General features: G+C 41.5%; 2 protein-coding genes across 2 annotated transcripts; both read left to right on the top strand.

Annotated features, from left to right (window-relative positions):
* Window positions 1-17,015: 17,015 nt before the first annotated feature.
* pde6hb (phosphodiesterase 6H, cGMP-specific, cone, gamma, paralog b) lies at window positions 17,016-17,360 on the top strand. Its single transcript, XM_029438284.1, has 2 exons — window positions 17,016-17,158; window positions 17,243-17,360. The coding sequence occupies exons 1-2, from the start codon at window positions 17,016-17,018 to the stop codon at window positions 17,358-17,360; spliced, it is 261 nt and encodes an 86-aa protein (XP_029294144.1).
* Window positions 17,361-18,047: 687 nt separating this feature from the next.
* On the top strand, window positions 18,048-24,899 carry LOC115011825 (G-protein coupled receptor family C group 5 member D). Its single transcript, XM_029437057.1, has 4 exons — window positions 18,048-18,074; window positions 22,142-23,279; window positions 24,545-24,600; window positions 24,790-24,899. Exons 1-4 carry the CDS (start codon window positions 18,048-18,050, stop codon window positions 24,865-24,867), a joined length of 1,299 nt encoding a protein of 432 aa, XP_029292917.1. The 3' UTR covers window positions 24,868-24,899.
* Window positions 24,900-25,830: the final 931 nt, after the last annotated feature.

Below are 25,830 nucleotides of genomic sequence, written 5' to 3'. Positions count from 1 at the left end.
GCGAACCAGGATGCAGGTGTGGCTTCGGCATGCAAGCTGTAACATTTTAAACACAGACTAATTTATTTAAGTATTTCTTCAGCGTGTTAATGACTGGGGTCAATTCAGGAGACGCTGCACGTGTGCGTGTGCGTGTGCGTGTGTGTGTTTCTGCGGTAAGATCTGCCACTATTTCTCATAAGAGCACTTTCCAACTTTTTCGTTTTATGTGCCGTTTACTTTGGTGCCCCACTGCTCTTCTGTGGTGCCAACTCTAACAAACTGATCTGCAGGGCATACGACCAGCACCCACCTACTCCTGTAAGGAATCTCACCCACAGGCACAAACGTTCACCCACAGAAACACACTGCATCAGATAGCTTTTCACAAACAGACAGCACAAAAAAGCAATCACAGACGGCGGCTCCGTCTATGACGTGTAGACGAGTGCAGTAATATGAAAGCACAGCAGATTGCTCTGTGTCTGCTGTGCAAGAATTTCCTCAAACCAAGATCCCCACTCTGATTGTTATGCACGACCACAAACACACTAACTGCAGCAATCTGTTCATCTATAAATAAGAATCAACTATGCACTCTCCTTTCCTCTTTATCTTCAGCCTTTTTTAGCAATAATTCTTAATTATTTTTCTCTTCAGTCTTTCCTATCATCTTATTAACTTCTCCTTCCTGTGCCATTCTCCGTTGTTGGTTCTGAATCTGTTCCTCTTGGCTTTGTATTCCTGCTAATTATACAAAGACAAAGTCAAATATCTTGGACTCTACATCGGTTCATTTTGGGATTCTAAACTTAAACATTACTGCCGGACTTTGAGCTGACTGTGCACAGGCACAGTATGTAAATGTAATATGTGGTTCAACTTGGGTGAACTCGGACATGCAAATTTGCACCTTTGACCAAAAGCAAGATGTCGAGACCAAAAGGAGGAAACTGTTGTAGCTTATCAGCTGTGTTCCCCTAATCACTTTTATTTCATCTCTTTTGTCGGAATATAAACTGCTACACACAAGAGGAATGTTTTACAGACAGTTATCCCCTCGTCGATGGTATTTCTTTTAAATAAATGCATTGTCCTATTAGTGACCAAGCTAAGCTAACAAGCTAACAAGCTGGGAAAGCATTATTTCCCTCTAATGTACATTATTATTAAGCAGAATGGTTTACAATGGTGAACATATGCCAGGGGAATGGCCCAGTATAGATAAAATAGAGACACACTCTAAGCCATTGTAACCAACAAGCACTAGCCTAGCTGGTTAGCACGTTAACGGTAAGCTTGCCAGCTACATCAGTTCACCATTTAGCCCAGCAGACACACCACCAGAACTCTACTTTCTGATGTGACCAAGCCTTAAACGATCCCTGTGTAGGATTTAGGGGGATCTATTGGCATAATGGAATATAATGGAACGTGAGTGTTACTTGAGAAAGTCAACATTATCCCAAGGGACCAGATTGGCCGACCCCTAACGTTACATGCTGACTCAATGGATGGACGATCTGACAGGATTGCTTGCAGTAGCCTAATGGCCTAACACACTTGATAGAGAAACAGTGTATCCATTAAAGAGAAATGGAGTACTTAAAAATATTTAGATGCCTATAACTATTGCACCTTTGGTAATTGTAGAAAGGGAGAGAACACTTTAACAGTTTCCTCTATGTTTTTTCTTTGGCCATACAAGTAGCTTTAGCTAACGAAGTTAGCGCTTATTATGAGAGGTCACCAACACCTAACGTTATTCCTCCTAATTCTCCAATTTCTGATATGGTGGGGGTGACAAAACTTACACATATGTATATTACCTACAACAGAAAATACTTTATTTAATCTTTTTTGATACAAAGTGTGCGGTACAAATAAAAGCATTTGATCAACTCAGCCCAATTTTTGCACCTTTTTATATCGTTTAACCAAAGTTGTCTTTTTAACAGTTAAAAGGGTCCATACTGCCATACTTGAAGGCTGCTGCAGTATCTGTTATAAACCATCAGTCATTTTGTTATTTTTGTCATATTGTCAATATTCTGCAACTGAAAATTCAGCTCGTCATTCACATTTGATGGCATCTCATCTCTTTGTGTGTCGCCTTCTCTTTATCTGTATTTTTTTTCCATCTCTCTTACCCCAGCCCTCTATCTTTTCTCTCCCTTTGTGGTTGTCAAAAGTGGTCAGTGTAATTACATATATGAAGCCAGTAACACAACAGGCCAAGCAGCGAACCAACACATTGTCTGCAACTGAGTGGTGACACGTAGGCAGTGTGACAGGAAGCCACGGGGCCGGTGGTTGCACTCAACAACCCCTTCAGCTTCTTTAAAACTCACATTCTCTCAGCTGTCAACTTATTTTAGGAGACCACTGTCTTGGAGAAAAAATGTTCTGTTGCGCTGTATCCCCAAATGACCAAGGCAGGATGTGTTATGATAAAGTTTCATAATCTTGAGCGCTGAGTAGACCGTTCCACCGGTAACTTAGAGATGAGATCTAGGACCAAAAAAAAAGTTGAAAGTTAAAACTTAAATTTTCTATTTTCAGACACATTTCAGAAGTCAGAAACATGAGTTCTTCTGAGTTTCAGTCGTGTGACTTCAAATGTTGATTTGAATGAATGTGTTATTTTATTAGGAGACTTCCCAGCATGCATCGTTTGAATTAAATCTCTCCAGAGACCATTCTTTTTCAGGGATTTAAAGAAAACATACATGATGGAGCCTTGCTGTGTGTATTTTAATAAATATTAAGCTAATTCACGGTTGGTTCCTCAGATACTAATACAAACAATGCAAATCATGTTCTTTTCCTACCCCCTACACTTGTAAAGTTTATGAGAAGAATGTGGCAGGGTAACATACGTGTTTGTTTTAGCTGAACCAAGTGGCATCCTCCGGGTCTGAAAAGTGAAGCCAACGCTGGAGTGCCTGAAACTTGAATTCTTTGTATGGCCAGCAGGAGGTGACCGTGAAAGTTTGGGTTGTATTTAGCTCCACTCTTTAATCTCATGTCGTGTCGATTTACAAGTATAAAATTACTCGGATCTCCCGCATCCATGGGGCCCACAGAGCAAACGCACTAGCATTTCCTTTAACCCCAGCTTTCCAGCCGCTGGGTCTCATCATTCACATGGATGGAAGGATAATAACTCTGGATTCAGTTATTAGTGCATTTTACAACTTTTAGGACCCACTGATTTAAATAAGGGTTCATACTAGGAAGTTGGTCCGATGTAAAAATGTATACAATTTACAGATGTCTCTTTCCCAATGTAAGTCTATGGGAAAAAAGTATTTTTGGGCCCAATGGCATCATGTGACAAACCCAGATTGGCTTCAAAGCCCGGCACTGTTCCTGGGGGCTTAATTGGCGGCAATAGAATGAAATGTTATTTACTTCCTGTCTCCTACGTGGGTGTGGTGTAATGTGTATATATACATATCTTCTATTGCTAACATTATATATATTTGCACAGCTAACAGCCATATATAACATTACGGAAATTGGTTAGCTAGTGTGTTCACAAACGTTAGCTTAAATCTTCAGTATAGCTAACGCTAGACCAAGTAAATTACATTTTCAGAAGATATGTGGCTTGTTAAAAATTAGTCCATTATTTACTTTGGTGAATATTGGGTAAAATAATTGGTCTCACGTTTACTTCTCTCATTGCAGTGAACAGACTCAGGACCTGCTGCTAGTCTCCTAAAAGGCGCTGCAGTGGCAGAACCCATGTGACAGATACAGGACATTGGCTGTCAGTGCGCCGTCTCCTTTCTGAACCGTCTCTGTCTGGCTGTAAAACCTTAGTCTTGGGAAGTTAAACCAGCTTGCAAAGTTTCACAGTGTACATTGTGGAATCAGTATATCTCATCTCAAGCAGAGATGAGTCATGAGTGGAAACACAACAATCAATATTGAATAAATTAGAACTTGATAAGCTGATTGTATATCATAGTTTTGTTGTTGTGAGTTTGTTTTAAAGTGTGTCTGCCCTCTTGTGGTCAAAGATAGAAACAATTACTGTTGACCAGATAAATCATACTGCTTGTCATAAACCAAATCAATTAGAGGTTAGCACAGTACCAATGCCTATTGGTATGTTAGCCTATAACAAAAGAAAGTATACATAAGCACAGGCCTTAGCAGAGGAGCCTCAGTCCACTGCAACTAACGCCCAAATAATATTGTGCAGAGGATTAGAAGTCCACACACAGAGCCAAGAGCACTACCCACAAAACCACATACTTTATTCATAGCTGACTCTGGTATGCATGAAGTGTATGTGATGCTGAGCTGTGGTCAGATATAAAGCAGTGTGAAACCGGTGGTAATCTGTCCTCTTCCACCCTCTCTGCCACTTTGAACTAAGAAGAGGTTTACACCTGCAGGATGGCTGCAACACTGCTCTGCTGAGTGAGACTCATCTGCCCCCTGCAGGTGTAAAAGAGTGATGACCAGTAATGCTTTGTGGAACACGAACCCTTCAACAAACCCTATTGCTTGCATCATGGACTGAACTATGTACATGTATTAAACCTACACAATAATGCATACATTTAATACACTTAGAAGATATTGTCTCTTCTCCTCTCCTTTACTATCTCCTCTTTTCCATTCTCCTCTCACTTCCCGTCTTCTCTTCTTTCCTCTCCTATCCTCTTCTCTCGTCTCCTCTCGTCTCCTCTCGTCTCCTCTCGTCTCCTCTCGTCTCCTCTCGTCTCCTCTTCTCTCTGTGAATGAAATACCAAACATCTTAAAGTGAGATACACTAGTGAGCATGAGAAGTCTCCATTTTTTAAGATATTTTGGCTCCTCTGCTGATTTAAAAACAACATATGAATATGTATATTCACGTGAGTGTTACATATAGTTCAGTTCCCATAATGATCTAAATGAAAGCATCTCCTCATGATTCCTCAGAGTCTCTCAGAGTCTCTTGACTTTTATGCTATTAAGCTCAACAAGAGCCTCACTGTTAGCCTGTCTCTCTGGAGCTTTCCTGACCTCTCCCTGACTGCCTGAGAGCCGCCAGCTAAGACTGGTAATGAGATATTAGCCCTGACAGTGGTAACAGGGGGAGGTGGAACGTGCTCTTCCCTTATCTCTTCTCTTCTTTTGTCTCGTATCTCGGAGCACCGTCTGAAGATTTACCTCCTTTTACTCTTGTAGGGAGCTGTAGCATCAATTCTTTATTCCCCTCGCTCTTTCCTCCTATTTCTACTTGTTCACTCTTTTCCTCCAGACTTGTCTCTTCTGTGTCCCTGGTTTTCTATAGGATCTCTTTCTCACACCATCTTCCTTTTTCTGCCGTGTGCACATTGTAACAGTGTGAGTGGGTGAGGGACTAAAGTGAAACTTCCACCTGGGCTCCACATGACTACAGCTGGGATCTGGGTGCAGAGGAGGCTGTCAACGTTCACTGTAGTGTATAGGAAACTAAATATACTGTAGCAGAGTTGCGTCTGAGCCATTTAAAAAAACTCTACAAATATACAACACAATGTCCCCATGGACACTTTGGTCTGGAGTTGGAAGGCCAGATGTAAAAGGTTTTTGCAGCTACATTTTTCAGTTTGGTTCTTTTTGGTCATATTGTCTCTTTCTAGCTGTTTTATTCTAAAATAAATTCTGTGTATATCTTTAGTTGTGTGTGTGTATGTGTGTATATCTTTTGTCATTTTGTTTATCTTTGTTGTCATTTTGTGAAGCAGAACTCTCCCGTTCTGCTGTTGGTTATAAAAAGCATCTTCAGAATTGCAAACTGAAGACTCTCACAGCCTAATATTATGCATTAATATTATACTAAATACTACAGCGCATTTTACAAAAATATTATTATAGCAGCTCCATTCTGCCGTTCTGATTTAAATTGATTTACTAATTTTACTGTATGAAATGTAGCCATAGTATGTTGTGCAGCTGTAATATGAAGGAAGAAATCAACAAAACATTGGATTAGATTAAGTTGGCCTATACTCAGTATTAAAATACTCTCAGACTCTCTGATCATTTGTAGCTTTGCATTTCTAAGAGCTTTATGTTGAGTTAGAGAGACAGCTTCATGTACCAGACTCCAGGTGTGCTTTGAGAGTTCACAGGGTTTGTTGTCTCGATTAAATAGCTGCGCATGATGTCGATTTTATTATCTCACAGCCTCTCGCAACATATAGGATCTATAATGATGTGTGTTCCTGGGATTCCTGGGTTTTAATGACTGCCTAAAAGCCTCAATCACAGCATCGCATTGTTATAGACTCTGTTAAGTATTAATGAATACATTACTACACTGCAGGCTGGAAATGGGGTGTTTAGCAAGCCAAGGGCTTATCCTGCATTGTACACACATGGGGCTGAATATTAAAGCTGAACAGATTGTGAATTTAACGGGCTGCGGCCAAAGACATAAACATATAAATAAGCATTCATCTTGTTCAGTAACAGTAAATCAAGTTATGCGGCAAAAACTGCCAGTCTGAAAAGCAGATGAACCATCTAAAAGGTGTATCTGTGTTGTTGTGAATGTGTATTAGTGTGTGAAAGAGAAAAACACCTAGCACTGAAATATGTCTTTTTTTTTTTAATACTAGCTCAAACAGATGTTTCCGTTAAAAGCTCTCAGGATGTTTACAGCAGTAAAATAAGTAATTAGTGCTTATATGTTTAATGCTAAACACAATATATGGCGTTGACAGATCGGTAATGAAACCGCAACGCCAGCTTACTCATTAATTTAAATAAATAAAAACATTCATAAATAAGCTCATTCCTTTTCATTCCAATCCAGAAATGAATGCAGCATTAATTAGGTCTGCAGGCAAACGCAGGAAACATGTGCACAACATGAAACTAGAGGGAACAGAGACACAGAGAGCTGCTCTACACTCGCTGGGTATAAGAGAGAAAAATGACCTCGTGACACCGCAGAATGTAAAATCACATCGCATCAACTCAAAGGAATAATTTCCCTCTAGTGTGCAAAAGCCTCCAGAGATGCCTTTGAGCACTTGCGACGCTGAATAAACTTCTGCTACCAAATTTCTCCTTAATTCAACTTTGCTTTCTTTAATCGCTCCTTTCTGCATTCAGACACGCAAAATCCTTTCTCTAACCTTTTTTCCTTTTCTCCCGGTTGCCTCGCAGCTTTCGCGGCATAGTGAACTGATTTGTGTAATATGTAGCAGGCGAGGAGTGAGGAATCTAATTACAGCAGAAGCATTCATTCTCCTGACATGTTACGCATGCCAACACTCAGAGACGCACATTAATCCCTGAGCCTGTTCCTCCTATTTCTCCCTCAGTAGTGGGTTGACATAGCAGCATATACATGCGTGTATGCTGTGCGTGTTATGTGTGCATGCATGTTACTGTGTGTGTTTCTGTTTTTAGGTTGCCTCAGCCTCTATTAATTGCTTTTAATTCCATTTGCATTGCTTGCAAGTCAGTGTGAGTGTCATCAACCTCCTGTCCTGTGTCATTACGACGTCAGCCTCTCTGATTTGGTGATATCCAATTAGTCTCTCCATCCGAGGAGAACAGGGAGCGTTCTCCAATCTAATAAGTGTCCTCTCTTAATACCAATTGAAGCTTTAAAGCCCAGATTACAGCCTAACCCTCTCTTTTCAAATCCACTGTACCTCACTTTCAATGTTTTCCTCTCCTGTCTTTCTAAACCTCTCTCCCTTGCTCTTCCACACCCACTCTGAGCAGTTGGCTCGACTATTATCACAACGTGGGCATCGGAAGTGTGAGGATGAAAAACCAAACCCGTCCTTTTCAGGTCAAGTTTATTCTCAGTGATCATTTCTCTTATCTCGAAACACATTTTGGCCCCTTTTTGAGTCTCACACCTCGTGCGTATGATTCAGATGTTCCTCGGCATTATGTATAAACAGGTTTTTATGTTTCTCACTGCAGCTTTACAGTCTGCTGTGCCCTCAGGGAGTAATCAATTTAAAGGCATGTAATGAGGAAAGCAGAAGAAATATTATACATTTGTTATGGGGTTAAAGACGTGACAAATACATAGCAGGCTGGTAAGCTTTTGAGTAAAAGCAATAAAACAGCCTTTACTCACATAATGTTGATTTTGATATTTGTTAAGCCTGTGTAAGAAATCTATCCACTCTTACAACTATCCTCCTCCCTGCTCTGTAATTGATTTCCACCAAGTTTCATGAAAAGTAGCTTTTCTGTAATCCGGCTGAAAAACAGACAAACAAACCAAATCGAAAACATAACGTCCTAACAAAGAGGAGGGCAGAGTAAACCTCTTGTGCTCTCTGTGAGTTCATCTTTCTGGTGTGCTTCTCTCCTCAGTGAGACTATTGTGAGTCCTGCTCAATCTCATGTTTTTGTAAACTGTTTTGCAGTTTGTGTGTATGGAATTTCATCAGGCCAGAAGTCCTGCGGAAAGTTTCTCTGCCTGTACACCGGCAACTTCATTTATTTTTCTGTTGGACTGAATTCTTGAGTGTCAAGCGTTGCGTGTTCAGTTGTAGTGAGCTACTTGCTCTCCTAGAACTTTTTTGTTTTTCAAGATTCTCAATTTGAAATTGTAAAACATAGCTGTGATTGAGGGATTGCCTTCACACGGCTCAACATGGTGACGGCTGAGTGGGCGGCTAGCAGCTAACGGTGCTAACAGTGCTAAAAGTGCAAACAACGGAGTCAGTGCTGACAGAGCTAATAGTGTTAACATGAGGTGGGAATCACAGGAGAAGTGCATTTGAAGAGAGCATCGTGGGTTAGGGCGGCGTCATCAGCGGAAACACCCTTATGACAGAGGCCATTACGACGCACACTGGACTCACATGCACTACAATGCACATGCGGTCGGCCCGGTTACATAAGGTAAGAATAGAGACGCTCGGATTACAACACACACACACACAGAGAGAGCGTGACTTCACTCTGCTCAGGTAAACATTACTCCTTCAAATGTGCTTGCAACCAGTTGTGAACAATAGATTTGTTACAATACCAAAATAAAAAACAGATATTCAAAATAATTCCCCCTTCAATTTAGCATTTTGCTCCTATAACATTACAGGTCATTTAGCAGACGCTCTTATCCAGAGCGACTTACAGTGAACTAAGTACAGGGACAGTCTCCCTGGAGCAGCTCAGGGTTAAGAACCTTACTCAGGGGTACTTATGTGTATATTCTGATGATGTTTAGGCCAGCAGAGAAGGCCTTGCTGGCCCTGACGGCCCACCACTGGGCTAATGTAGCCTCGAGCCCCGAAGGGAAGCGGCTACAGAGGTCTGGTACGCTCACTTGTTTCTAACACCACACCCAAGACTTGTATTCTTCAGACCCAACCGCTGCTGACTCATGTGACAAATGCAACACCACCTTTGTTAAACAAAAAAGTAAAAACGATCCACTTTATTGCTATTTCTTCTCTCTATCATTTCTGATTCCCCCCAACATCAAAGCCCAGGCCACGTCTGCACACGTCTTCTCTGCTGTGTCTCTACATTTCTTGAAGTTTGTGTGATACTCTGTGTTCAATTTCAGACAATAACCTTCTTTCCATTCACCGAGATTGAAACCAATCGTCCTTCATGTCAAACCTCACATCAGGTCCGCCTACGCATAGGAGACCATCTTTTTGCAAACAGTCATTTTGAGGATGGTTTCTGATGCAACACCAGTGAGACGCACGTTTTCCCATGAAGAAATTCTCAAATTGTCCTTGAATTGAATTTCTCAACATCAAACATCAAAGCCAAGGTCGGGGTTGGACAAATAATATTTAGCATATACTGTGCAACATGAATCTCAATGTTTATTCTCCAGTTTTTTTATTCTGACTTTGCCATAATGGCTGCAGGAAAGCAAAGTTGTCTATGCCTCCTTCCTTTCGTTTTGCTCAATGTTTTCATTCCTGCCTCAAATGAAATATGGCATATTAATAATTGCACACCCACAGACTTTCTGCTTCACATGTAGCTCACAGCTTGACTCAATCTGCAAGGCGAACAAATAAAAGGATTTTATGGCAAAGGGGCCGTCGCTGAGACTCTTCTGTGAAAAGTTCTTAATTTCTGCAGCGTAATCCAAATTTCTAAGACTCGCTGAGGCGTTTCAGAAGAGAAGGGGGGATAGTTTGGCAAAGTGCCAGCCAGGGAAGTCGCTCTAGCTGCACGTACAACGCGTATGCACACAGGAGAATCAAATGTTCAGATTGTTTTGAGTGAAAGAACTTCTTAATGTCAAGCTTCAATATGTTGATAGATGAAACATTTGTGTCTTAAAATGTCACAAAATCACACTAACACGACTGCAGCAACTGGAGAAATTCTCACTGAGATATGTAGCTTAATAAATGTCTACTATACGATTTTCACCTGACTAAATCCTGAAAATGTTTTTAGAATGTTCTGATGACGACAAACAACGTAAGCCTCTGAAATGAGATTCAGGTCAATCTGCCCATCAGAGAATTCTTCCCAGTGTACAATTAGCTCCGCACGCTGGCTTCTTAAAGTCTTACATAACACTGACTCACCAAGAAAAACCCTGGAAGCCAGCATCCCTGGAAAGATACTAAAGACAGAAATAGATATTTGCAATAACAATGAAAAGGACAACTCATCTATTTTCATACTGCAATACAAAATGTGTCTATTTTGCAAAGTAAACTGGTATAAAGCCACAAGTTACTGAACGCAAAGTCAGTCAGTATGCTAACAAGTCATCGCCATGACTCCAGGGTGTTCTGTAAATGCTTATTGAACAGAACAGAAATACAAAGAAATTGTAATGCTTTTAAAAATAAATATAAAGTGTATGAAAAAATCATTTCAATCAAATAGAAAATGAATATATTTACTACAGGCAAATCCATATATAAAGTACATTTACTAGTTGCTATGAAAGTAAGGTTTGAGGCTAACACTGAAGGGATTTTGCACTTCAAAGCTTAAAGACGCATGGAAGGAAATGGAAATGCATAATGTGTTTGCATAAATGAGTAAAATCATTAGTTGCATTTGAAATACATTTCTGTAAGCCATGAAGAAGAGGCCTGTGAATACTGACTGAACTGGAATTAAAATGACTGATTTAAAATGCAAAGCAGGGTTGTTAAGATTGTAATATCTAATATTATTCTTTATGAATTATTCATTTCCGAGCTCATCTGAAAGCAGTTACAAAGTGTTTCTTAATCAAGAGAGATAAAGGACAGATGACATGGATCAGGAAAACAACTGGGTACCAAATATAAAAATATGGAATAAACAGAAGACGATGGCATCAAGGCAAATTAACCAAAAACATCACAAATCTGGCAGTGATCTCATCAGTGGCGGTTCATGACCAATATCACTCGGGGGGCCTGGCTGGGACCAAGTGTTTTGTCAGAGGGGCACATTCAACCCGATGTACATTCAACCCGGGACAAGAGACGAAGCAGTGTTCAAGCCTTCAATATTTTTAGTTAGGTATAAATTATAGCGCACAACAAAAACAATACCATGATTGGTATGTTCCTGACTGATGACAGCATCTCTCCAGTGATCAATGATGGCATGCGTGTTTTTATTTAGGTTCCCATGGTAACGAGTCAGACTGTTCATTCTAGTGATGGGAGGTCCGGCTCTTTTGGCTCCCAAATGGCTCTTCATTTAGTGTCACTCGGAGCCTTCTATTTTAGCCTAATTTAGCAATTATAAATGGTTTATGTTGGTAAGCAATTTTTCATTCAGTGTTTTCATAAAAGCCTTATTTTTATGCATTTTTTTCGTTACAAAAGAAATAATACAGTGACTGTTGTTTAACATTTTAATCAAACCTTTAAATCAGGGGTGGGGAACCTCTGGCCTCCGGGAAAAAAAAAACACTAGAAAAAAACCCACAAAAATCTAGATGGCAATAGAATAAATCGGGCGACTGACTGTTTTTCCTGGCCAAGAATGGCGAGTGTAAAGAAGAGAAAGCTGGATGCGGAATGTTGCACTTTCCAGGAGAAATGGACGACCGATTTACTTTGTGGAAGTAAAAGGCCAGTGTGTCTAGTAGTTTGTGCGGACGCGCTTGCATTGATGAAAAATAATCTCGAGCGTCATTACATTACATGCCGAACTGCACGAGCTGAAAGGACGAGTGCGTTTGGATAAAGTTAACGCTCTTCGGCGGAGTTTGGCCCAACAAGCAGCTCTCTGCAGAGCGTAACATACAAACATAGACAGATAGAGAGGTAGACCACCACACCAAGAACAGACTGTTCCACCACTGCTGTGCAGTTATCACTGCCATTTACAATACTCACTTTATTTTCTATCAACCTCTTGGTACTTACATTATTTTTTATTCTATTTAATTATTGTTTATTGCCTTTTTACTTCATATGTTCTTTTGCTGTGACAAGATACATTTCCCCGTTGTGGGACTAATAAAAGGATAGATAGATATTTTATTTACCCCGAGGGAAATTCAGGATAGCTAATTTCTGCTAAAACAGAAAGATACATGGATAGAAAAGTAGCTTTTTTGCACAGCATAAAAGAAAGGTGAAATGAATGGGCTGTGTCTTGCAGAGGTTATGAGTTCAATAATTAATATGGCCCTCGAAGGATGTTGTAAAACATAAAATGGCCCTTGATAGGAAAAAGGTTCCCCACCCCTGCTTTAAATGAACAACTTAACACAGAACCACAGCAAACAAATCAAATAAATAAAGGCCAAAGTCTTAACATTATAACACTTAAAAGTCTTTAGTGCAGTGCTTCTTTTTCGGTTTTCGCTCATTTCTTCACTTTCTCCCGAGGCGCTTGTATTTAAATCCCCCGTCTCTCTGTCTCTCTGTGTGCACCTGGACTGTACCACTACACTCGCTGTCTTTGGAGCGTCTACCCCCCTTCCTTCTTTCACATAATGGTATGATCCTAGTCTGTCCTCGCATGTGATTGGCCGCATGGTGTGCTCATCAAAATAAAGTGGGTCCAAGCTCAGTGTTACAGGGGCACTGACTGCTGGTGTCCTCTGATGGGGCTGTGGGCCTACGTCTGATGAAAATAAATGTTGGGAATGTGTATGTATGAGTGCAGTACTGTAGTCAGAGGTCAATGTTGCTGTTAATATCCCATAGGCAAGTGTTCAAATGGGATTAGGGAGTGTGATAGGCTGTGGGTGACGTGCTGTACATCGCTCACTGAAAGCACTCTACAAATGCCAACACTAATACTGGCCCACCATGCTCTTAGCTCACCAGCACCAGACAGTCTGAGCTATATGTTAACACTCACCTCATGTAGGCTTGAAAGGTGACTTTTAAAACTTTGTGGTTTCTGTCTTAAAAAGGTTTAAACGGTAAGAAGTTTTCATGCTAGAAAAAGTATCAAAACATCCATTAAAATCCTTTGAAATTCTCCCCAGCATAACTCCTCTGCTGTATTTTCCCCAATATAGCAAAAATACATACAGAAATATGAAACATACAGTCTCTCTCCAATCATAATAGTAGGGGTGTCGAGAAATACCGGTATTGACAAAAAGCCTAACAGAAATTTTAAAATAAAATATTGATATCATGTTGTTAATAATACACATATGAAATAAATAATCCACCGCCTCTTAAATCCTTCAAATTCGTTTTTTGTACTCTTTTGTATAGTTAAAGTTACAGACTCCCTCAACCTCCCTTCACTCATATTTCATTTGCCCAAAAAAGAGACAAAACACACAATACAGTTAAAGATGAATTTGACTGAAGGAAATCTTTCAGCCAAATGTTCTATAGATGTCGTGATAATATCGTTGCCGTGAATTCTGTTGCATGTCATACCCCTCTCTCTGTATCCCCCATTTCTACACTGTCCCAAATAAAGGCAAAAATGGCAAAGAATACAGCTTATATTTCACCCTTACTGGGTGCAGTGAGGATCAAAGCACAATAGAGGGGTGACTGCAAGCTGAGTGGAGGTTTATGTGTCTGGGGTCTCTTCCCTAATACTCCTAAATGATATCTTTAAAAGAAGACTTCAAACGGTTTATGCAAATAGTCACCTTTCCTATTTTTAAGGCTTAGAATTTAAACATATGAATGTGTCTTGGAGTTCAGCATCTGAGTTTAAAGGGACAGTAGAGACTGTGGTTCAGTCCTGTCTAGACCCTTTTTGATAAATAAAATAAAATAAAAAAGGTGCATTCATATGCCAAGAATAGTCAATCGTGGTCTCCTTGAGCTTTTTGCAGAGTGGGAAGCAAACCTCCATCCAACAGATCAGATGTACTGTATGCCTGCACTGTATACGGCGGTCCTGAAACCAGAGAGCTTGGAAATAAAAAGAGTATGTTTCCTCTGAACACAGGCAGGAATTCATGAGCTTCATGAAAGAACAGATTTGTCAGTTGAAGTCATACTTAGCTGATGTTTGACAAGCTGTGAAAAACGTGCCTGTGAAGCTGAACATGTGCCACACACACCTACAGACGTATGCTTTGCGTCATACTGCTGCTGCAGGTCTATTTTTCAGTACTGAGACCCTTAGCTAACCTAATTAGTAGCCTTAGTATTAGCGCGGCATACGCACAGACATAAGAAGAGTGAGCTCCAAGAGTGACATATTGACCTACAATATAGAGCTGTCAACAGTGCACGTCGAACAGTTCAGTCCAGTCAATTGTTAATACTGAGGAATATCTTTGCTACTTAGCCACTTGTATATTTGAGTTAATTGTACATTTCTGGAAAGTGACCATAAACATTTTCAGCATACTGGCATAGTATAGTTTTGGGAAATGGTGCACATGTTAACCTCAGCTGACAAATGTGCAGCATAGGATCAACCCCAAATCCAAACCAATATATGAAATGATAAATAACTGCTGAATAAATGTAGGTTTTCATTCTAAAATTAAATATTCATCTTTGAAAACTAACCTACTTTCATCATTACTCTAAAAACTTAGTGACCCTTGCTTCATCAGTTGGAGAGAATATTGTAAAAGCAACACACTGGATAGATATTTAACCAGAAGGGCCCATGGAGATCGCAGACCTCTAACAAGGTAAAATGCCCTACCACGCCATCTGTGTGGAGTTTTCCCTGTGTCTGTGTGAGTTGGTATTATGGTTGGATAATTTGAAGAATTTACATGTCTGGTTACATAACTTCCCATCAGCTCTCTGTGTCGTGGCTTTTTCTCTGAATTTGTTCCGCTTCCAAACAAGTTAATCTGGGTTCCTCCCTTCAGATCCACACACAGGGGTCAAACCATTACGACAAAACTTTCTGTCATAGATACAGACGTGTAATTACCTCTAATGTGGAAGAAATGTTTCTTCAGAATCAGAATCCGGTTTAGTGCCAAGTAGATTTTCACATACAAGGAATATACTTACAAAATGAGGTGTACCTAAAGCTTCAACTGAAGGGGAGGATACCTACACTTTTTGGTAGGACAATAACAACATTTTCACATCTTCAGATGTCCGGCAGCTCTTCTGCTTGTATTGAGCTTCTTTTTGTTTGTTTTAGTCATAAGAAACTATATTCTTTCACATTATAAATGTAATCTAATCCCACACGTGCAAACAGCATCTCACATGGACATGAAACACAAGCAGGTTGTCGCCTCACAGCAAAGCTGAATGCAGGCGTCCTGGGGTTTAGAGGGATAAGCCTGATCAAATCCTTCCAGATTAATCCTTGACATTATCTACCCAGTAAATTGGGTGATGGGAATAAAGACAATTAGGGTAGGGGAAAGGAGGGGAGGGGTGGAGGGGAGAAGACGCTGGCTTTGGTGAAAAGGTTTGACCCTTTTCTGGGCCCATGTGACTGGAAAGAGGACGATGTGGGGATTAGAGGTGAAGATAAAAGGGCACAGCACGGGATGACACTTCACAAACTCAAGAAGAAGAACAAAGCACTTTCTCTGAGCGGAGATCGGCGGTGGCCTCTTGGGATATCTGTGACAACAGGTAAGAACAACCTTACTAGAGTCATTTAAAAAATGTACAATCTACCTTAATTAAAACAGCTTTGTTTATAATGTTTCCAAGGTAAATGTAGCTACCTGTGGACTGGTTATAGGTCAAATGAGTCGGCACTCAGGATGGCTAAAACTGTAAACTGGTACAAGTGCAGTTTGAAAGAATGAAGTGAAGAAGAAGAAGAAAGAATAAGAATAATGGTGTTGCACATTAAATGGCTAATAACTGGATAAAAATTGTAGGTTGAAGTATAGATATAATCAAATGCATTCATTCAATGCAATACTTTAAAAAGAACAAAAGCAAAGAAAGGCATGAGTAGAAACTGAAAGGAGGGGACAGGTGTGTGTTTTCTAATGCCGCAGCGTAAAGAGGATTGACTTTAGGGGCAATGATCACAGCAACAGATGGCTGACATCATGTTGGGCAGCATCATGAGAGCAGGGGAGCCTTTATACTTTATACACACTACAGGCAATCTAGATCTGCTGCCGCTGATGCAGGTGGCGCATATATTTGAGTTACAGCAGGGTGTTTTCCACCGCTGTCAAATTGTTATAACAGGATTACCAGGGTCAGCGATCAGAGGAAGAGAAATGGAGCTCAGGCGGGATACTGATTCAGATCAGTTGGAGATAAGGACAAGAAGGTCAGACAGGGACGATTTGTTCAAGAGACTGGCAGGTCAAAGAACAGGAAGAAACAATGACAGACTTACTGATTGATGCAGCCTCACTGGGCTAGCAAGAGAAATAGATGCCCATGATGCGACTGTAATAGTTAGTCATTTCAGTATCAGTATCTTAAAGCAAACATCATCAGTCGAATGGGTGTCTGAGTTGAAAAGTCGGTTGTTGTTCAGGAAGGGCAATTAGTCTGCTGCGGATCACAGCGGGATTAGAACTAATCTGGCTGTTCGAAGTAATCTGCATAATCTCCACTGATTGGCATTGAGAGGAAACAGGATTAGCAGAGGGCAGCAGAGAGAGAAAGAGGGGACTAGAGGAAGAAGAAATCTCTGTTGTGACACAAAAAATGCCTTCTGTCTTTTAGAGACCCTCAGCAGAAATGAACGCCGCCCCCCCTGCAGGAAGCGCCCTGGCCCCTAGTGCAACAGTGGGCCCCACCACGCCCAAGAAGGGACCACCCAAATTCAAGCAGAGGCAGACCCGTACATTCAAGAGCAAGGCCCCAAAGCCAGGCCAGAAGGGGTAACAAAAGATTTATATTTACACATACAGTACGTGCAAACAATCAAAACAGAGTCAATGACCTCTTTGTTTTCTCTCCTCCAGCTTTGGTGACGATATCCCCGGCATGGAGGGTCTTGGCACAGACATCACAGTGGTGTGCCCATGGGAAGCCTTCGGCGACATGGAGCTCAGCGACTTGGCCAAATATGGCATCATCTAAACCTACTGCCTCCTGCCTTCCTTGCCTGCCTGCACGTCTCTTCTGTCTAATCCTCTGCGCCCTGCCTTCCCTGCATCCCCGCTCGGCCACGATAAGGCTTCCAGCGAACCCCCTAATGTCCTCTCGTCTAACTACCTCATGCTTGGCTCCACTAAGTGGATAAAAAAAGCATAATAATGGTGTTATTTTTATATTATTATATGATACGGTTTATATTATATATACTTGAAATGAGAAGACGAGAAAAAATAACTCTACCTACCTTGTTCCCTTCATCCATCGTATTTTCCGACTTCTCCCCCTCCTCACCTCCGGCAATGGACGCAAGCAAACCACTAGTTATTACTAGCTTGAATTTTCTTCTAGCTGTCTATGAAAATGTAAATATTTTGTTCTCAGCGTTGAACCTTTTGACCTTGAACTTCCATCGTACCTTTTGTACTTCCAATCGCTTTTATTTTGCATTGTATTTTCTACTCCTTGTGCACACAAGGTTACAGTGAACACCAGGGGATGCAAGGAGAGCGTGCAATATGCTGTAACGATGAAAACTACAATGCACTTTTCACGTGATCATGGAGGATGAACTCCCTTTTATCCCATCTCTCTCCTTGCTGCTATCTGAACCCATATCCCTCCTTAGAGCAAACACAAGGCATGTACTGTTTGTTTTGTATTGCAAGCACAATGCCACAGAGAATGTACTGTGAACTGGTAGGTCATGATAGCTGCAGTAAAATGAGAATATTTTAAGTACTCATGTTGTTCGTCTCTTTTTTTCTCCTGGAACACCTAATAAAGATGAAAAACATATGGCAGGTTTTAAATGAATCACAAGCAACAACATGTCCAACAAAGGGAAACAATCATGATATCACTAATACGCACCTCGGATGACATCTAAATAACATTTCCCAGCAGTCTTCTAACTTAAATTGATGACATTTCCTTCCGTGTCATAACTACATTGCTGTCGGAGTACATCTAATAATAATTACCGCTCATTTTAAGGCTTCCTGACATCAACCCACTCCCATGAGGCTCTTTGGTGGAAAAGGAAAACAACAAGAAATTGTATTAACAGGAAACTGTTCTTTCTAATCTCCCAAAGAAAAATAAGTGAGATCTGGTACTAAGTACAAAAGTAAGTAAGGAGCTCATAAATAAAACTCCTTACTATAGTACAACAGTAAGTCCTGGAGCTTATGATTCATGATATATTATATTCTCGTATATAGAATGATATAATCCTTTTCTACTCATGAATATATCTCATATATAAGAGTCTAGAGCCGTGCTAGCAGCTCTGTGAGGCTGTGTTTAGAAACAGCAGGGCTTTGAGCTAAATGCTAACATCAACACGCTCACAATGACAAAGCTAACATGCTTTATTTATCATGTTCACCATGTTAGCATGTTAGCATGCTAACATTGGCTAATTAGCACTGAACACAGCTCACAGCTGAGGCTGATGGGAAAGCCATGAACCACTGAAAGAGGAAATTGAACTTTTGACCTGGTGATGGTGCTCTGAAAGGTTTAAGGGTCACCAAGGTTATTACAATACATCCTGATGTGGAAACAACCGCTTTAGTCTACGAGTAGGTTCAGAATACCGTTATCTCTTCATGTGGTTGCTCCACGACGACTACCTCTAGTGGCCGTAGTAATTATACCGGGACCAAAAGATGAGGTCCAGTGACATGATATGAAGCAGGAGGGGAGGGGGGATGGGACAAACAAACACGGGACTTTCACCCAGGACACCCGAGTTAGTGTCCCGTGAGAAACCAAAAGTCGATGTTAAGTTATTTTAACCAAGTAGGCTACGTAAGCAAAGTGACATCATTTAAGTAACGTTATGTTGCATAACAAACATGGACATAGTTTTTTAACCCAAACCAGGAACCTGTAATCTTTCTAATAGCCAGCAGGGGCGACTTCACTGTTTGGTCACATTGTATAGAAGTGTGTGAGAAAAGGAGCCGACCTCACACTTGATTTATGAGCTCAGTAAACAATTTATGGTCCCATTGCTAAACACTACCACATGGCTTCTGCCAACATCATTTAACACTGTGTTTCCATTCACATATTTTTAAGCCCATTTTAAAGCATGTGTAGCTGAAACCGCGACTTCTGCTGAAACTGCATGAAGCCGGGTTTATTCGCTCCAAACCAGTTGATAGAAGTCGCCAAATTTGCATTTCTTTTTTTTGCGACATTTCAAAAGTTTATTTAAAATTCACTTGACAAACACGGCTAGTGTTATCCATCAACACATTTTCCTAAACACTTGCGTTGCTATGGTTTCTCTTTCAAAATAATGACCTGCTATCAGCACGGCGTGCCTGAGAATCTGTTCACTTCTTCTCATTTCAGCCCGACATAATGACAGTGACAGGGTATCGTGTGGGATTGTTAAAATAAATGATGTCATGCTTGAATTCCTCTGGCATTAGGTGACACCTCAGGGAGACATTAGGTTTGAAACATTCAGTGGATAAGACATGATGTGCTGTTACCTACTATATACACACACACACACACATGTGTGCATACATTCTGCTCCTGCAGCTTGATGATTAGAAAGTTGTGTTTTACACGACTGGAGTTTACAGTTAGCGAGTGACTAAAGTTTCAACCAGACACACCCTGAAAGTTCTGCTTGTACAGGCATGAGCTGAGGTGTTACGTATGGGCTTGTAAAAGACAACAGTTGAAAGCACTCTCTCTTCCTGATGCAACTCCACCTGGGGCTAACTCACCTAATCCAAATGTTGTTGCTGTGATTTAGCAGTAACCAAGGTGACGGCCGGTCCTGGTGTGAACCCCGAGGAGGATAAGTCAGTTGGACTCTCAACTGAACTCCATTACAACAACAAGCCTCTGATCATGTGTCTCACATGAATATCTCACACTGCACTCGCTCAACACACTCTGGTTATCTAAAAAAGGATGCAAATTCTTATGGGAAATTGGATTCATAACTAGGGAGGGGTGAACTCTCCCTCCCTGTGAGTGTTGTGTGCATCATCACTTCCAGGTGTGTGAGCCCCACCTTTATTCTGAGGGAGGGACACAGAGATAGGAGGGGTCTGACAGGGAGGTACGAGTAGGGGTGCAGGTTTCTCTGCCCAACCTGTTAATGTCAGGTGAAAACAATCTTTTCTCCCTTCAGACCTCAGCGACTCCATCGCTTCCCCCTCTTCCTCCTCTTGTACTCTTCCTGTTACCTCGGACTGGCAGAGATATGGGAACATCATTAGGATAGGAGGCGCATTAAGCAACCGTTTATTGCAACACCTCCAGCCAAACTTTAAATCAAGACTTTTGGAGTTGGATTTAGAAGTGTTTCATCTCACATTTACCAAAGATAGAAGGTAAGTTCCAAAAATGTTGTTTTTATAAAGGTTGTGTCCTGCTTTGAAAGAGGGCTCTTATTGTGAAATGTAGCTTTAATAGTTTTTATTATTATTAAAGATCTACATCTATTTTGCTTATAATACTGAGTAACATAGCTGAATAACAGCTTTTATATTTGGCTACAAATCATCATAAAAGGACATTACAATCAGCTGATCAAAGCCATAGAACATGGAAATAATCCCATTAAGTGGTGTGCTTTCAAGCCATTGTTTTACAAATCTTCCCACCAGTGTATAATCTCTATACTATACAAATGAAGGCCAGTGTACGGGCAAAGTCGAGTCATATTTATCGAGTGATAATCCTACTAAAGGTCATCTTTGATTCTCTGAAACAAAGGCTCTGTTACAGGCTGGAGGAAGTGGCAATCAGCCATCAGCTACCCCCCCGTCTGTGTGTATCCCCGTCTGTCTGCTGCAGTTTTATGAGCTGATGTAGCAGAATAGTTATACCTTTCCTGTCTGCTGCTCTTTCCCAGCCTCACCTCCATGTAGTTGTTTTTCCTCCCTTGTCAGCCCGGTCTAACACACTCTGCCTTGTTCTGGCATGTTTATGTGCTCCCTCCTCCTGCTGTCAATCCGCTCTGTCCTTTTCCACGCTGTGACCTCAGTTTAATCCTGTCGTCCATTTCATCCTGCTTGTTTTGTTTCTCGTCAGTCAAGGCGTTGTTATTGTGCTTATATGTATATACAGTATATATAACATTTCTGCATTACTTACTTCAAATTTCAAACCTAGAGAAATCTGCAATTTTTATCAAAAACAACAGTTCATTTCATTTGGCCGCCTGTAAATGCAACAATTCCCTTTGCGCATGCGTCAGTGTTGTGGTTGTCTGCTAGAAGCTGTCTTTAATTTACTTTGTATCAATTTTTAAGCCACATTTTTATGATAATTACTTTTAAATCTGGGTAATTTCTTAACTATGTATTTTAACTGGATGAAATATTTTAGTCATTGGATGTTTTGGATCTTAAGTAATCAGAGAAACAAGTTCAAATGTCAGTGGAATCCGAACAGTAAAGCAGAAACACTGATTTTGGAGGTCAGGAGGTCAGGTGACCAGAGAGGTCACCTGACCTCCTGAAAGATAAAAAATGAAGGAATCCTAACTGGGAGAAGCTGACCGCAACGGTGCTAAAGACAACAACTCCCATGATCCCACGCTACTTCACGACACCATCAAACTCTGTCTTTTGTTGTTGTTTTGATTGAGGGACCCTCATGTGCAGAAGATTACATGTTGTGCTTTTAAGGAAACTTGTACTTCGATTTGATTTTGTTCTTTTTGTTTAAAGGAAAAAGATCTTCAATATCAAAGGACACTTAAAAGGACGGACTGAATCCCGAAGTGGATTTCGGAAATGAATATGGCCTTTTTATCCGGGAAGCACAAATCCCTGTTCCCCCTCCTCCTCCTCCTCTGTGTCCCTCTCACCTGTCTCTGCCAGTCAACCAACAGCAGCTCACTCAACACCACAACCATTTCCTCTCCTTCCTCAAATGATACTTCCTTGAAGCGCGTGCCGGGCTGCGGCAAAGGACTGAACCCCATCTATCGGTACCTGTGTGACCGCCGGGCAACATGGGGTATTGTTCTGGAGACCCTGGCCTCCTCAGGCTTCCTGTTCAGCATGTTTCTGCTCATCGGCCTGCTGCTCTGGTCCATGTGGCTCTGTACTTCTGCAAGGGCCCAGCACAGCAGCATCGGGGGCACGGTGGCCTGCATGTCCATGTTCCTGTTAGCCACAGCTGGGATCTTTGCCATCACCTTCTCCTTCATCATCCAACTCACCCCTCAGACCTGCCCCACCAGGATCTTCCTCTTTAGTGTGCTCTTCTCCCTCGCATTCTCCTGCCTGCTGGCTCACTGCCTGGCTCTGCTGGGCTTCGCAGCGGCGCGGGGCTGGGGGGAGCCCGCCCTGGCCCTGGGGCTCTTCACCGTGCAGGTTATAATCTCTACCCAGTGGCTGATCGTAGTGTTGGTCAGGGATAACAAACCTTGTGCATACAGCGAGAAGGAATTTGTCATGCAACAGATCTACGTGCTGTGCCTGCTGGCTATCAGCTTGATCATCTCCCTGAACTTCCTGTGCCGCTCCTGCTCCACATACAGCTACGGCTACACCGGGGCAGTCCGCCAACAGAGCCAAGCACAGGCCACACTGCTCTGCCTCACACTGCTGCTCTCCGCCTCCATCTGGGTGGTGTGGATCACCATGCTCATCAGGGGAAACCGCGAGGTGGGCCGTCGGCCGCAATGGAACGACCCAGTGATTTGCATCGCATTGGTGGCAAACGGCTGGGTGTTACTGATGGGGCACGGGTTTTCCCAGATCGCCTTCTTCTGCAGGGGCGAGGCCAAGTCCAAAGACATCCCACTGAGCTTTGCAGGCTGGACCAGCCCCAGTGCTGATATCCCAGGACTGGCCAGCCCGAAGAGAGGTAGAGAAAACGGAAGCTTTGACAGTGAAAGCGAGAACAGAACAGGTGAGAAACTCTGCGTTAGTCAAACACAAAGAATTAATTTCCTAATTGATCAATCATTTCATTTCATTTTGGTCTCTAAAATATCATAAAATAGGACAAAATCCCCACAACAAGGTGACATCTTCACATTGCTCTATAAACAGATTCTTATGAATGCAGGATCTGGGACAAGATGTTGGTATCAGAAGCGTTCTGGGTTCTGTTTGAAGTTTGAGCAGTATTGACAAATTACGTTTGAGTGGGCTTTGGTCGATTGCAGCTTAACAGTCTGTGTGGAGAGCAGAAGAGGTGGAAGACATTGGCTCCAGTGCAATATCGGAACCCATCTGCTATCATCTGACCATGATTTTGTTTAAATACATTTTTTTTTATCTGCATTCATATGCAAATGTCTGTATAGCCAAAGTTCTCGTCTCTCTACTTGGACTCTCAAGTTGCTAATCGGACTGTAAACAAAGAACAGCGCACAGAAGAGGAAGTCTGTGCCCTGGTATCCCCTGGTTACATTGGAACTGGAGGCTGAATCGTCACCAAACTGATAGTCGATAGATTCCAAGAATGGGTCAGAACCAAAAGTCGAAAACCGAAAATATTTAATTTACTACCACAGAGGAAAAATAATACAAATAAATATTCACATTTAAGCAGAAGCAGAGCATAACAGACTACCTTTTGGCACCGTTTCTTAAAAATGACTTTTCTTCAATGATGACAAACTGACATGTAACCTGATGGGAGTGAAACCCAACTACTAAATCACTAAAGCGAGACTATGTTACTTTTTCTGTGGAAAGTGACTACTGTGTAATAAAAGTAAATGACAAACTGTAGCACAACTAGAGAGACGTTCTGAAGTTAGACCGACTTTAATGTCAGTAACAGCAACATCCATCTGAAGTTTGCTAACGTTAGCTAACATTAGCCGCTATAAGCTAGTAGTCATACCAGACCAAGTGAGGCTGCTTATGAATTCAACTTTTCGTTTGTAAAGGGAATATGTATTATTTCAGTCTTGCTTTAAGCTCCTTTTAGTCAAAAAGCAACAACTAAATTATGAAACCCTTTGCTACTCTACAAGGGCTGCAATCCCACATTCTCTGACAGCAGAACTATTACTACAAGCCAGAATTAAATATGGAGCCGATGTCCAACATTACAAAATGTATTCCACGAGCAGTCAGCTCTGCGCTCACTGTGAGCCTTTATGATGAACAGTATATAGGCTAATGAACCGATAATTAGCGAGCTGCATCATCTCCCCTCAGGCAGGCCGGCCGAGCAATCGCTGCGATCACCCTACGAGTCTGGATTCTCCATGACAGTGAGTAATAAACCATTAGGATTGACAATCGGACTTCACACACTCTGCAATTAAACACCGTGACCTTTCACTACTGCAGGCGATTAACGCCAAGTCACACTGTAAGGTTATCGAAAGCACAGTTTATCAAAGGCGTTAACTGCAGTGACACGATGAACGTGTGATTCTATATTTCTGTGTGTGTTTCAGGACATCGACCCTGACAAAGATTACACCATTCCTCGCCCGCAGACCACCAACTACCTGGAACCTTATGATGAATATTGAATGCAATCCTTCTCATGTCTGGTTCTCACACACACGTGCACATAAACTGATCTATATTAAAGCCAGAGTCGAGGGTGATCCAACTCATGCACTGATCTGTGCTCAAAGGAATACTTCTCCCCCAAAATGATCAGTTGTACATCAATTACTCACACATTCTTGAAGAAGTTCTCTGGCATGCCTACACAGTGAACAAAGAATCAAAAATTGAGAACATATTTGATGAATGGAAGTTAATGGGGGCCACATTTAACCACAGCAAATTTATATCAAAACATCAGTTTACAAACTGTCACGGTGGCGCAGGCGCACTACTCCTCCGTGTGAGTGCTTTGCTGTTAAACGTGGCTCCCTTTCACTTTAATTCATTAAGTATTTTCTTAGTTTTTTGACACTTCATTCACCGTAAAGGCAATAATTCAAGGTAACACGGGGTGAGTAATTGATTGATTGAATGATTTAAAGTACTTGGCACAAAAGTGTGTTTTTCTGTGTATCATTTTCTTGAATGTAAATATTTTTCCTTTAGTGTTATAAGAAATGGTTTTTTTTTTTAATGTGCCAGTGGGATGTAAAGTCCTCAGTCCCAAAAAGAAGAAAGAGACTCAGCAAAATGACTCTGAATCTGCTCCAGTTTCATCATGGATGGGATTCAGCTTAATTCTGGCGGGAAATCCACAACACAAATGCTTCTTCGGGCTTCTTTATGATGGTATGTTTGTGCGAGTGTGCTGCTCTGAGATGGTAAAGCCCTGAGGAGGTAGAGGAGGTGTGAAACTGCATCTCTGAAGGTGCCAAACTGCTGAGCGGAGCAGAGGCATTGAACGGTAGAGTGGAGGGATGAGAGGAAATTAGATGAGACAAGACAGGAGGACAGGACAGTGGACCTGTGCGGAGGCTCGTGCCATCACTGATTAACATCTTCACATTCAAAGTTACATTACAGTCGCTGGGATCTGTTGG

Source organism: Cottoperca gobio, chromosome 8 (assembly GCF_900634415.1).
Source record: "Cottoperca gobio chromosome 8, fCotGob3.1, whole genome shotgun sequence".
In the NCBI taxonomy this organism is placed as follows: Eukaryota; Metazoa; Chordata; class Actinopteri; order Perciformes; family Bovichtidae; genus Cottoperca; species Cottoperca gobio.
Note: the sequence above shows the minus strand (reverse complement) of the source record. Positions and strands in the feature narration are given on the sequence as shown.

Excerpts from the sequence above, each read along its gene's own strand:
- LOC115011825 (XM_029437057.1), top strand. The coding sequence starts at position 18,048 with ATGCCACAGAGAATGTACTGTGAACTG. Across the intron at positions 23,280-24,544 it reads TGAAAGCGAGAACAGAACAG|GCAGGCCGGCCGAGCAATCG; the intron begins GTGAGAAACTCT and ends ATCTCCCCTCAG. Across the intron at positions 24,601-24,789 it reads AGTCTGGATTCTCCATGACA|GACATCGACCCTGACAAAGA; the intron begins GTGAGTAATAAA and ends TGTGTGTTTCAG.
- pde6hb (XM_029438284.1), top strand. The coding sequence starts at position 17,016 with ATGAACGCCGCCCCCCCTGCAGGAAGCGCCCTGGCCCCTAGTGCAACA. Across the intron at positions 17,159-17,242 it reads CCAAAGCCAGGCCAGAAGGG|CTTTGGTGACGATATCCCCG; the intron begins GTAACAAAAGAT and ends TCTCTCCTCCAG.